The sequence below is a fragment of the Lacerta agilis genome, chromosome 13 (assembly GCF_009819535.1).
Source record: "Lacerta agilis isolate rLacAgi1 chromosome 13, rLacAgi1.pri, whole genome shotgun sequence".
Classification (NCBI taxonomy): domain Eukaryota; kingdom Metazoa; phylum Chordata; class Lepidosauria; order Squamata; family Lacertidae; genus Lacerta; species Lacerta agilis.
In genome coordinates, this window is record NC_046324.1 from 20,048,532 (window position 1) to 20,061,067 (window position 12,536).

At 41.0% G+C, this 12,536-nt stretch overlaps 1 protein-coding gene across 1 annotated transcript in view; it reads right to left on the minus strand.

The window, feature by feature from the left end:
• The window catches only part of MEF2A (myocyte enhancer factor 2A), a 60,437-nt gene that overhangs the window by 22,630 nt on the left and 25,271 nt on the right, over positions 1-12,536 (minus strand). Inside the window, 3 exon segments of the mRNA XM_033167932.1 lie at positions 5,700-5,759; positions 5,868-6,087; positions 8,647-8,778. Coding sequence (XP_033023823.1) covers positions 5,700-5,759; positions 5,868-6,087; positions 8,647-8,778 — 412 coding nt within the window.

Consider the following 12,536-nt stretch of genomic DNA (forward strand, 5'->3'; position numbering starts at 1 on the left):
ATGGACAACTGCACTCAACTTTACCACTCAACTATCAATCCCTGAATTCTGCTTTGGTGACAAATGTGTGATAAGGACCTATGTGATTGGAATTATAATTGGTCAATATGTTTTCAAATATTACAGCAGAGTAGCAGGATGAATCCTTGGAAGAGCTGCTCCAATGTTGCCACTGAAACATCTAAAGAGCATCAAGAAGAAGAGAGAAAATAGGGAATTGCTAAAGAAGAATTAAGATCTAGTTTGAAATATTGTTGTTGTTGAGTCGTTCAGTTGTGTCCGACTCTTCATCACCCCATGGACCAGAGCACGTCAGGCACGCCTATCTTTCACTTCTTCCCACAGTTTGAAATATTACCACTTTCTAAAAGAAGTTATCTGGAGATTTAGGGTGCAATTTTCATCAGTATGCAGATAACACACAGCTCTAGCTCTTGTTTTGACATACTCATCCCAGGGAGGCTGTGAAACACTTGAACTGGTGTCTGGATTCAGTTTTGGGATGAATTAAACCATTCAAGCTAAAATTTAATCAAGACAACACAGAAGGACTGTGGAAACCAACCAAAGCATATGGACGTTTGGAACCAGACTAGGGTGGGGTTACATCCTTCCTCTGATGTAACTTCCTCAGAGTTTGGGGGTTCTCCTGCACTTTGTGTTGTCTGTGGAAATCCAGTGGTGGTTAGGGTGCCTTTTATGTGTTCAGGGTGGTGCAGCATATGTGATTTTACCTAGATAGGGTTTACCTAAACTATGTTGCACATACACTAATGACATCCAGACTTGAATACAACAGTGTATCCTACACGTGTCTGCCTTTGAAGACTCTGTAGAATGTTCAATTGGTGTAAGCTACTTTCGTGATATTGGATTTTCAATTCCATGTTGTCATTTTATGCTGTGGAGTTGCCCAGAGGACTACTTATTAGCAACCTTGTAAGATTATAGCACATCAGTAAATAAACTAAACAAACATGTGCCCATCTATATGTTGATGGGAGAGTTGGGCAACCCTTTGCACTGGTTGCCCATGGATTTCTAAAGCCATTTTATATCAATTCAGTTAGTGTGCACGAGACACAGGCGCTTCTCATGGTGGTCCCACACCTGTGGAATTCTATTCCAACAAATGGGCATATTGTACCATCAATACATGCTTTTAAAGACCCAATTACCCCCTTACAATGCTGGATCAAAAATGATACTGAAACATTTCAGCTGATTTAAATGGTTTAATGCTGACTGTTATTGTTAAAATGTGTACTACATTTTTGGACTATTATATACATACAGGTGAAACTCGAAAAATTAGAATATTGTGGAAAGGTTCGTTTCTTTCAGTAATTCAACTTAAAAGGTGAAATATATGAGATAGACTCATGACATGCAAAGCGAGGTATGTCAAGCCTTTATTTGTTATAATTGTGATGATTATTGCATACAGCTGATGAGAACCCCAAATTAACTTTGGGGTTTTCATCAGCTGTATGCCATAATCATCACAATTATAACAAACAAAGGCTTGACATATCTCGCTTTGCATGTCATGAGTCTATCTCATATGTTAAACTCCAGTAGCTAATGAAAACAATTGCTTACATAAATGGACTTTTCCAACATATTCTAATTTTTCGAGTTTCACCTGTACTCGTGGTTTTGGGCAAGTTGCCATGCAAAGGCTTTTTCCTAAGAGGTGACCTAAACATATTTAGATAAATAAAGTAATGTAACAAATGCCTGTGGTTTGTTATTAATTCGTATTCCAGTTTAAGTGGGTCCTCTTTCAGAATGCATCTGCTAGACTTCAGTTTGTATTTTCAGGATGGCGGAGGTTAATTCCCACCTGCCACAGTGTGTCACTGGAGTAACTGACAAGTCACAGCATCCTGATGAAATTCTGGACGCTGACTGTTCAGTAATACAGTGAAACTTGAATGCCCTAGCTAAAAGCTACAGTGACATATTTAAATTTATTACCAAGTTGGCGGGGGGGGCAGATCCAGGAAGTGGCAGGGTTTCACTTCTGATGGGCTTAAAACGCTGCTAGATTTACTGCCCTAGTTTGGATGTAACACACTCAGCTTGCTAAGCAATAGTTTAGGAAGCTCTGCGGAAGCATCTGTCCTGTACACTCCCCAGTCTTCTTCTCCCTTCGTTGACATGCTGATCCACTACATGCCAAACAGGGAAGTGTGGTTTAATGTCAGTTTACTAACCAGGATGAATATCGTTTTGAATATAAAAAAGAAAGCATCACTTTCTTTTTGAATATAAAAAGAAAGCATCACTTCAGCTAACTAGGATCAGCATGTGTCAAAGGGGGGAAGGGGAGTGGAGAGGGAAGCATTCCTTGTTTACAAAATTGCATCCAAAAGGAGCCACTATCATCTGCATTACAGAGCTGGTGTAATGGTAGCTAATAGTTCGTGCTTAATCTTTCATTTTTCAAGGCTACTATGGAAGTTTAGAAGTCTTGAAGTGATTGTTTGGCACCAGCATTCTCTCCCCTGACTTCCCCCCACTGGATCACCCTGAATTTAGGCACAAATATAAAAGGTAAAGGGACCCCTGACTATTAGGTCCGGTCGCAGACGACTCTGGGGTTGTGGCGCTCATCTCACTTTATTGGTATTGGCCGAGGGAGCTGACGCATGACTAAGCCACTTCTGGCGAACCAGAGCAGCACACGGAAACGCCGCTTACCTTCCCGCTGGAGCGGTACCTATTTATCTACTTGCACTTTGATGTGTTTTCAAGCTGCTAGGTGGGCAGGAGCTGGGACCGAGCAATGAGAGCTCACCCCGTCACGGGGATTCGAACCTCTGACCTTCTGATCAGCAAGCCCTAGGCTCAGTGGTTTAACCCACAGCGCCACCCACATCCCACATCCCACAGGCACAAATATAAATATATTCAATTTAAAGAATGGAAGTCTAAGCATTTGTATAGAATTAGAGATGTTGTAGTGAAGGGCCACCTCATTAAAGAACGTTTTGAGGGAGAAGTAACAAGGTGTTAAAGTCTTTTGGCTCCAATTTAAGCGGGTGTGGTCCTTTGGGAAGGAGGGAACTTATGAGAAAGGGTGACATGCTGTGGTCCTGACCACTGTTTGAAGGTTTATGCACCAGGCTGAGCCAGCAACTGAGACCGTCTGCCTCAGTAATCTATATACTGCTTATTAAGTAATCAGTGGGCGACAAAACAGGTCTCCAGGAGGTGTGGGAAGGAGATATAGATGTGCACTGAAGATGTGGATTGGGAAAGGATATGAGAAGGATATGCCAGAATCCAAGATGCATCCTTAAAGGTACTCCTTCAATGGCACTGTACACCATCCAAGTTTTCTGTACACCAACCAAAGAACTGGTTGTGCATCTTTTGACATATTAAAAAAAGTTGCTAAGTGTTTGAAGTCAGCTAATGGGCCCTCTAGAGCAGCCTTCCTCAACCTTGGCCCTCCAGATGTTTTTCGCCTACAACTCCCATTATCCCTAACTAGCAGGACCAGTGGTCAGGGATGATGGGAATTGTAGCCTCAAAGCATCTGGAGGGCCAAGGTTGAGGAAGTCTGCTCTAGACTCTAGAGAGCAGTGGGTGAGTGTTGTTTGGTCCATAGCCCTCTCCAAACATTTGAGAGTGGTACAAGGCATCATGAAACATGACTGGTTTGATAAAGTTTGGCCCCCTTTTTAAAGTTACATTAATTAACTATTAATCTTCACCAGTCTGCACCACACCGTATGACAACAAGGAGGGTTTACCTGGATGTGAATTTACCTGTGAATTGGGTTGCTTAATGATAATTTTATTGTAACAGGAAATCCGCTCCACTTCCGGGTGGGGAGGAGTTGTGGTGGACCGCAGAGCCGCTCTTCCCACTTCCTGTGGGCGGGGGACTTTTGTCCCTCGCAGCTTAGGGAGTCCCCGGCCACGTCAGCAGGCATCCGGCCAATCAGCCGGCTGGGGGCGTGGCCGGGGGCTCCCTTTCAAAAGAGAGGCGCGAGCCGAGAGACTCCCTTTCGGCTCGCTTCCTCGGATCTCCCACCCTCCCTCCCTTCCCTGTAGGCAGGTTTCACCCTATGGCCTTGCTTTGGACTTCGGTTGGTCGCCTGCCCTTGTCAGGGGCCTGGTAGGAATTTTTCCACTTGGCAGATTGGCTGGGCCATTTGGTTTTCGCCTACCACTTAGCAATCGTCACAACTTTGTAAGGTGGCGGTTAGGCATTGAGTGACCTAATGTTGGGGGAGGGGAGGCCTGGCCATCGCCTGCCCCTCCAAGCTTAAGGGTAGTCCGTTAAAGGAATCTGGGGGTGTGGGATCTTGTCCGAAGCCCGGGGCGGGGCTAGGGCCACGCCACGACCCCATTGGAACCCAAGGGGAACTCGAGTTGGTCTGAATCGACGGGGCTCCCCTTATCAGTGGTTTACCCTTACTGGACTTCCTGCTCTGTGGGCAGGAGTCAGATATAGTCAGGTCCACTCAATGCCTAAGCCAATACCGCTCACAGGCTGTAATCAATAAAGTTGTGGCCAAATTTTTTCCCAATATCATTAACCTTATATTCTGTGTCCTGGTGTCTTTATTTCATTCCCGGGAGGGCGGCTTTGGGGTCTCGACACGCAAAATATATTTTGCAATTGTATATTACCTTTTAAATCACATTGCATTGTATTTTTTTCTTTAAAAACCTTTAATAAATAAATTTTCTAAAATTCTGTCATTCATAAATACTGCATGAAAAGAAATTGAACTGCAGCTTAATTTATATCCATTTTCATGCCTAAGCTTTTACTAGAATTCAACAGTTCTGCAGAATGCCAGAGCAAAAGCAGGAAGGGTTCAGGTTCTCACAGCCAGCACGCCACCTGCAACCTCAAATTCACATACATATAAGTCTTTGTTATCAAAGGACTTCCAGACATTTATGTTTTAACTTATAACAGTGACACTGGAAAACTGGGCTCTAATAGGAAAATCAATTGATTTCACAGGAATGATTCTATGCTCTCTGATCTGAGCTAACTGATCCTTCACCATCAAATGATGTTGTGAGTGGGCACGTAATACTGACAGCAGGTGTTCATGCCATCTTCCGGTAATTTGAGAACTGGAACACAGATGCCTCTACACTGATTGAAGCAAGCAGCACAATCTCCAGTTTGTCAACAAGTGCAAGGAAAATATCTGGAGCTCCCCTTCGAAAGTCAAGCTGACATGCAGGCCTACAGATTGATTCTGCCCCCCACCCCACCCCCACTCCTTTGGAGACTGCTCTTTTTCAGTACAATTTACAGAAAGTTACACAAACTGAAGACTGGCAAAAGCAAAAAGCTCAGAGTTATTCGAGAAGCAGAAAGAGATAAGAACATGCCCATAGGCTCTATTATCCTTGTAACTAATTCCCTTCAACAGTGCACTTAGTTCAAAATAGAAGAAACCACTAGGAAGATTGAAGTCTCATTATGACTTTGGATGCCAAAATTTAGGGTAACCACATTTTCTAAGCACTTACACCAAAAAGGACATATCCAAGAACATATAACAACCATAAGCAAATGCTGGACATAAAAAGTAGCAGATATCCTTTCCCACAGCTCAGAAGAGTCAGTCCTGAAAGTCTTTGCTTTGAGTTCTTCATCCATTCGTAAGCCAATTAAGCTTCTTGCAGTATTCAAAATGCAAAACTTTGAAACTTACCCACTGGGCTCGAACCAGCTCCATTTGGCACTGAGAGATCTGTTGTGGACAGCATACCACCTAATTGGGGGATACAGAGGAAGAATATTTATTTCACTCAGATAATGCAATGTACAAAAGTAAAGAGTGACAGCTTGTTGAAACTTGCGGGGAGGGAGGAATGCTTACTTGCACTGCCTGTACTTGGTGGTCTCTGAGGACCTCCTGGTGACACATTTCGATGCAATGAGGCTTGAGGAGGGGTCAGCATGGTAGAGTCTGTCAAGGTAGAACTTGCTGCCAGTGCTGGGGATACAAGGGAACTCCCAGGATTACTGTAGGTTAAAGTATTGGGGCTGGACACAGGAACAGTGACCGACATTGAGAAGTTCTGCGGAGGTAACCCAGGCTGAAAAGAGTGGGGGGAAATCATGTGAGATTTAAAGAGCTACACTTTCCTCAAGTTTTAATCAAAATGTTAGAAAAAAACAGCTTCTTGGTTTCTAAAAGGAGTTTTGAAACATACATATAGAACACACACATCTTAATTATGTAATGCAAACTATTCAAATTTGTTACATACAAACCACACTTAGCACTCTCAAAATTGGTTAGAGATACCGATAATTACCAAGAGCTACAGATAATTACTCCAAGTTGATCACATGGAGATATGTTTTACAAAATATTGTTATGTAGAAAATGAAAGATGTTCTGGGCATCTGCCCGTAACTTTCTAGCAAACTTTTAAGAAGCATTTTGATTATTGCAGAAAATGAAAATTATCCCTTTGCAATCAGAAACAGTATTTGAGAGCACTTAAGCATGCAATGAAGAAGGGAGGAAAGGATGTTACTGGAAAATACAACATACTATTTCAACTTTAAAAGTTCCAAGGCAAACCTGATTCTTCACATTATGTATTTCTATAGAACTATGCTGAAAGTTCCAAAAAAAAAAGCTACAGGTAGAGAGTTGTTCTATTACATTTGTATTCATTTGTAAAACTATATTTCAAGTAAAAAATGAATAAATTAATGTATAATTCTTTGCAATTTAGTTTAAGATTGGATTTGAAGGAATGCAATTTATGTTTTTAAAAAAGCACTATGATGAAGTACATGTAAGCAACCATTACATCTTATGTTAAATCCTGTTTCTTTGAAATCCTTCCTCAAAAACCCATCTGAGAATTGTTTGTTCTCTAGTCCTCAGAACCTACTCAACTATACCTAAAAACATGTAACAGAAATGATAGCATATTCTTCCACAATTCACTACCACCTCCCACTACCTCTTGCTATGGCCCTTATATCAATTTCTAGATTGTAAGGCTGTCATGACAGGGACCTGTCCTTTTTAAATGCCATGTACTTGGATGGTGCTATATAAAATAAGAACCAACAAAAGCAGCTTCCTTATAGTTTGACTGGTAAATAATGTACCATAATATGACTATGTTATTTTCTATTGTTATATGAGCAGCACATCATCACTACAAGGTAGAATTTTGCCTTAAGTAGCACACTGAAAAGTTCCTTTAGCAATTCATTTAAGAGAGTAATAGATCACAGGACTTTATTAAAAAAAAAACTTCTTTTGGTGTGTACAGAATTCTTTTGGTGTGTACAGAATGAACAAAATGAAAGAATATTAGGACATATTTAGCAATAGAAACTAACAAGGTTTTGAAGATATTTGTCATAGCTTCTGCCAACAAAATTGGGAAATTATAGTTGTGCAATCATGTTTATTTTCATTTATGTAGAATGCTTATATCCTGCTTTATGGTCTTAAACACTCTCAAAGTGGCTTACAAAGGTTTTTCAAAATAAAATCACATTCAAATATGGCTTCCCTTATAGACTAAGGACAATAATTATCTGATCAATTACTCAATGGTGTATCCTGATAATCCTGTCTCTTTCTCTCAATGATTTTTAGTGAGGGACAAAAACAACTGATCACAATATACAGACTGCCTTAACTTCTTAAGAGTTACAAGGTTTTGTGTATATATATTAACATTTATGAAGCACTATTTATCACAGTGTATTTTTCACAGATCTAGGATGATACATGGCAAAATAACAGAAAACAACTACTGTGGTACCTTGGTTGTTGAATTTAATCCATTCCGAGAGCCCACTGGACTCCCAGAACCATTTGAAAACCAAGGCGCAGCATCCAATTGGCTGCAGGAACTTCCTGCACTCAATCGGAAGCCACGGAAGGTGCATCAGACATTCGGCTTCCAAAAAACGTTTGCAAACTGGAACACTCACTTCCGGGTTTGCAGCATTCGGGAGCCAAGCCGTTCGAGAACCAAGGTCCCACTGTAGTTTATTGAGAAAAGATTGCAGAAAGACAGGAGCCTGTACAGGAGCTTGTACAGAATGGATTTCTCTAGGCCTGGAAGGTTTGTACTAGGCCTTGTTTGATTTCAGCTAACAAAGTAGACACTGTAAGCATTTTTGTTTCTCTGTGACCAGAAATTTAATGAAAGCAGTGCTTCTTAGGAAGTTGACTGTGTAAGAGGCTTTTCCTGCTGCCGTCTAACTCACATATAGCATACAAAGTGCCTTTCTCAGAGTTCATACAAAAATCCCAAGATTTCTGTCTCAGATTCATGCATCTTGCATGAATATTTCTGCTTTATGAGCTCGTACAACAACGTTATCTTTAATGTAGCTTTCAACGTTAAGGAGATGTTGCAAAATGTTCTCATGCATATAATAAAGTCACAAGCCATACCACAGTACTCACTGCGATTTTATGATTCCTCATCATATTATCAAACTCTTCATTAATTTTTTTATATTTTTCTTCTGTATGTGGCGTGAGCACATATGAAGTGTCAGGGTCCGGGCTGTCGCACCCTCTGTTTTCCTTCTTGTTCAGAGCCTAAATAATGAAGTTAATAAAAAGAATCAACAAATAAAAAGTAGGAGCTAAGAAAAGTACTTACAGGGCCTCGCTTGAAAATAAAATCACTATCTTCATTTAGTTTGCTGAATCTGTCCTCCGATAGTGGACTGTGCTCAAAGTAATCGTCAGCATCAGGGCTCTCACAACCATTAAGGCCTTTCTTTCTTAAAGTCTGAAATACAATTGGAAAATTCACACAGACAATACTAAACTTGCCATAATTTTTTTTAATCGCAAATTTGCATTAAGAAGGTACACACTGTTTTACAACCAGAGCCACTGAAATAAGCGTATCCAAATACACTGATACTTTGGTATTGTTAAACACATGCGGTTCTATCCCAAAGTCAATGGGCCTACTCTATGTAGGACTAGCACTGGATATAATACCTACGATTCTCTCTTCCCCTGCCCTTTATAATTGCTACAGCGATTTCCAAACTTTTCTAAGAGATGGGGGTTTCTTCAAGAAACTGTAATAGTTCATCAACCACTACCTATTTTCTCTGGCAATTAAAAATAGCCACAAAATAATTTGTGAAAACAGTTTGTAGGCACCAGCCCTGTGTGAACTGAGAGCATATCCTAGAACAAGGATGGACAGAAGATAGGGAATGATCTACCTTGTAAGGCACTCTAATGATCATTAAACAAGTAAAGTCATAACTAATCCAGGTTAAGAGCTCCTGTGGCTCACACTGCACATTAAACAGGGTTCTGCGTTATTTTTTTCTCTTGGCTTTTTAAAAGCCAAAACTGCCCTGAGATCTGGAATGAAGGGAGCAGAGGCAAGCAGAGGCAGCTTAATCCTTCTCCCCCTCTGGCACTGTTTCAGCTCAAAAATCACTCTCCACAAGCTGTTAAGAGTGTTCTCTTTGTGAATTTTTGAGCCAGCATAGAAAGGGTTGAGCAGCTTTTTTTCTGCCTTACATCTTCCACTCCAACATTCTATAATGTGCAACTTATTTTGTAAATTTAAGCATGTTTTGTAAACCAGAGATTCTAGTTGAAAATAAAAAATTTCCTGTAAGGTGAAGGCATTCCTTAGAAGACAAACCAACATAAGTAAGGTTCCCTGGGCTTTGGAACTTTGAAAACTACTATTCTAAGCAGTGTTTAAAATCCAACTAACAGTAAAACTGTAGGTTGTTTTTTTTAAAAAAAAAATCACTAATGGGAAAGTATGTTCTGAACCCAAGTCACTTTCTCATAACATTCTATGAATACGTCATGCTTAGTTTACAAACTAGAAATCCAATCGGTTGATAAATAATAAGCACCCATAGAATCCAGAAAGGAGAATATATCCCATCTTATTACTTATAAGATTTTGCTGTGAGAAATACTGGGAGAGAAGCTTTAGTCAAAAACTATTTGAACGTCCTAAACACCACTGGAGAAGTTGAACTCTCATGGTAGCAAACCTACACAGATGTCAAGCCGTTGTTGCCTTGTAATTTCTTAGCAACCACTGCTAGTAACAGCTTGTCTTCTAGTCCAGCATATTCTATTCACAGCGGCCAACCAGTTGTCAGACATAAGTGCAAAAGTACTCCTGGCCACCTGAGATTCCAAGCAACTGTTATACAGAAACATACTGCCTTCAATGGTGGACATAGAACATAGCCATGGAGAACATAGCCATCGTGGCTAGTGGTCATTAATAGCCTTATCCTCCATGAATACAGTATGACTAATCACATTTTAAATCCATCCAAGTTAATACCATCACTGCATCCTGTAGAAGCAAATACCATAAACCAAAGTCCACTTCGGGGGCCTAATCCGGCCTCCTGCATGTCAGTTTAATCTCAACAACTTCAATCCTAAAAAAAGCTCAACAACTTTGGGGGTAAAATTCTAAAAAAGGTGAACAGCATCAATCCTAAAAAAAAAGGTGAACAACTTTGGTTGGCTCTTTGGTCAGCCCCCACAGCCCTTCACTTCATCAAATCTGGGCCTCTTTGAAAAAAAGTTTGGACACCACTGCCATAAACTATATGCTGTATGGTATGGCTTGGCTAGTAGCTAATGAGGCCTTTTGGCATTTACCGGTAACCCTCACATTCCTCCTTTCTGCAAAGCCAGGATGGGTTTTCCATTCTGCTTCTACAACCCTTTCTCATCCTTTCCCGACACCTCTTTTCTCCCTGTCCTCTCCTATTTCACCCCATCCTACCCCATTCCACCCTCTTGACTGATATCAGAAGAGAGGAAAAGGGAGGGGGAGGGGCAGCTTTGCCCTTCCCTCTTTCCTCCCCCCAGCTACTTTAGCGAGGTGCCCAGAGAACTATATGGGTGGTCAAGCCCTGCTTGGGTGGGTACAGGTTGATTCGGTCAGGAACTTCCCTTCCCCAATTTTGGTAGATTGGTTTCCCCACATTACTTCCCCATCCCAGCACTGGAATGAATTATACGCAGTGGTGGCGAACCTTGGCACTTCAGTTGTTTTGGAACTACAACTCCCATCATCCCTAGCTAACAGGACCAGTGGTCAGGGATGATGGGAATTGTAGTCTCAAAACATCTGGAGGCCCAATATTATAGGGTACTCTGTGTGTGGCTGCATCTAAGGATGTGGGGGGTGTCACTGCCCTGCTTTATGGATCTCTACCCAACATCTTGGTAAGAAGGTCTACTGCAGGCAGACAGGCTCCTCTCAGGCTGCCTTGGCTCCTTCATTTCCCTCTCACTGACTTGTACACATGTTGTTTGCTCATGCAGTAAAAGAAGGGAAAGCGCTGGCTGTGCATGTGTACAAGAGTTCTGCTGTGACAACGGCCTTACGCAAAAACAGATATAGGAAGTTTTGGCTAAATTTCTTTCCTAGGAACTCCAAAGTACACTCAGCATTTCACATAACACAATCCAATTGTGTAAAGATCTCAAGCCATCAGTTAGATATAATTCCTTCTCGGGTTACTTGGCATGGTGTTGCAAGTCCCACAGACAGTGCCTGGAACTCCCACTAAATCAGCATTCTCAGGAAAACAGGTGTAGCTTTTGGCAACACCTGTCACAACACTTAGCAGCACAGTCTAACCAATCAGGTGGTTATGTATATGGACTTAACCATACATGGCCCTGCTGTCCAGCACTTTGAAAGCTGCTAACCCTCCCAAACCTTCAACAAGGCTAAGCCTGCCAGTCTTCTACACTGATATCAGCAGGGAAAATGCTAACACTACAGTCTGGATTACAGTTAACCTTTACAAATTATTGAATACTATAAATAGATTTAGAAAGTTTGTGGCATTCATACCAGAATACACACGTTTTGCCCAACATGTCTCAACACTTTATACTTGAATAGCCAGGAAAAAAGAAATGTAGATTAAAAAAACGCTATTTTAAATTATGAAAAAAAATAAGGAGGTCCATACAAACCAGAGGCTGCTGACCATTTCCAAGAAACAGAGCAATCTTATTTTGTGTGTGATGTGTGTATTATATTTTAATCTAGAAGCATTGTAGAGTGTTCAGTCTGTGTCTTAACGGAAAAATCTAGAATCAGTTCATCCCACACTCTGAAGCATATCCTTTTAAACTCAGAACAAAAGAACATATGCACTCTTCGTAATTGTTATTTTTATCGTGTTAAGAATGGAATTAACCCTGCTTTAACTCAGGAGGAAGGAAAAGGTTTCACAATCTCCCACTTCAGATTCTGGAAACCCTCACTCTAAACCAAGTTCTTGTCACTCTTGGGCCACTTAAAGTTACAGTCTCCCATTTCTGATAAAACAAGTCAAAGTCAAAGCATTTGGTCCCCTAATTTCATACACAGAAACATCCCTTTGCGCGCCCAACTCTGATAAGAGTACCACTTACTTTATCATTATCACGTACCATAAGAGTAAACTGTTACTCTTGTGTCAAGGGAGGCACAAGTGGAATGCTCTAATCTAACTGGGCAGAATCAGTGGGCTG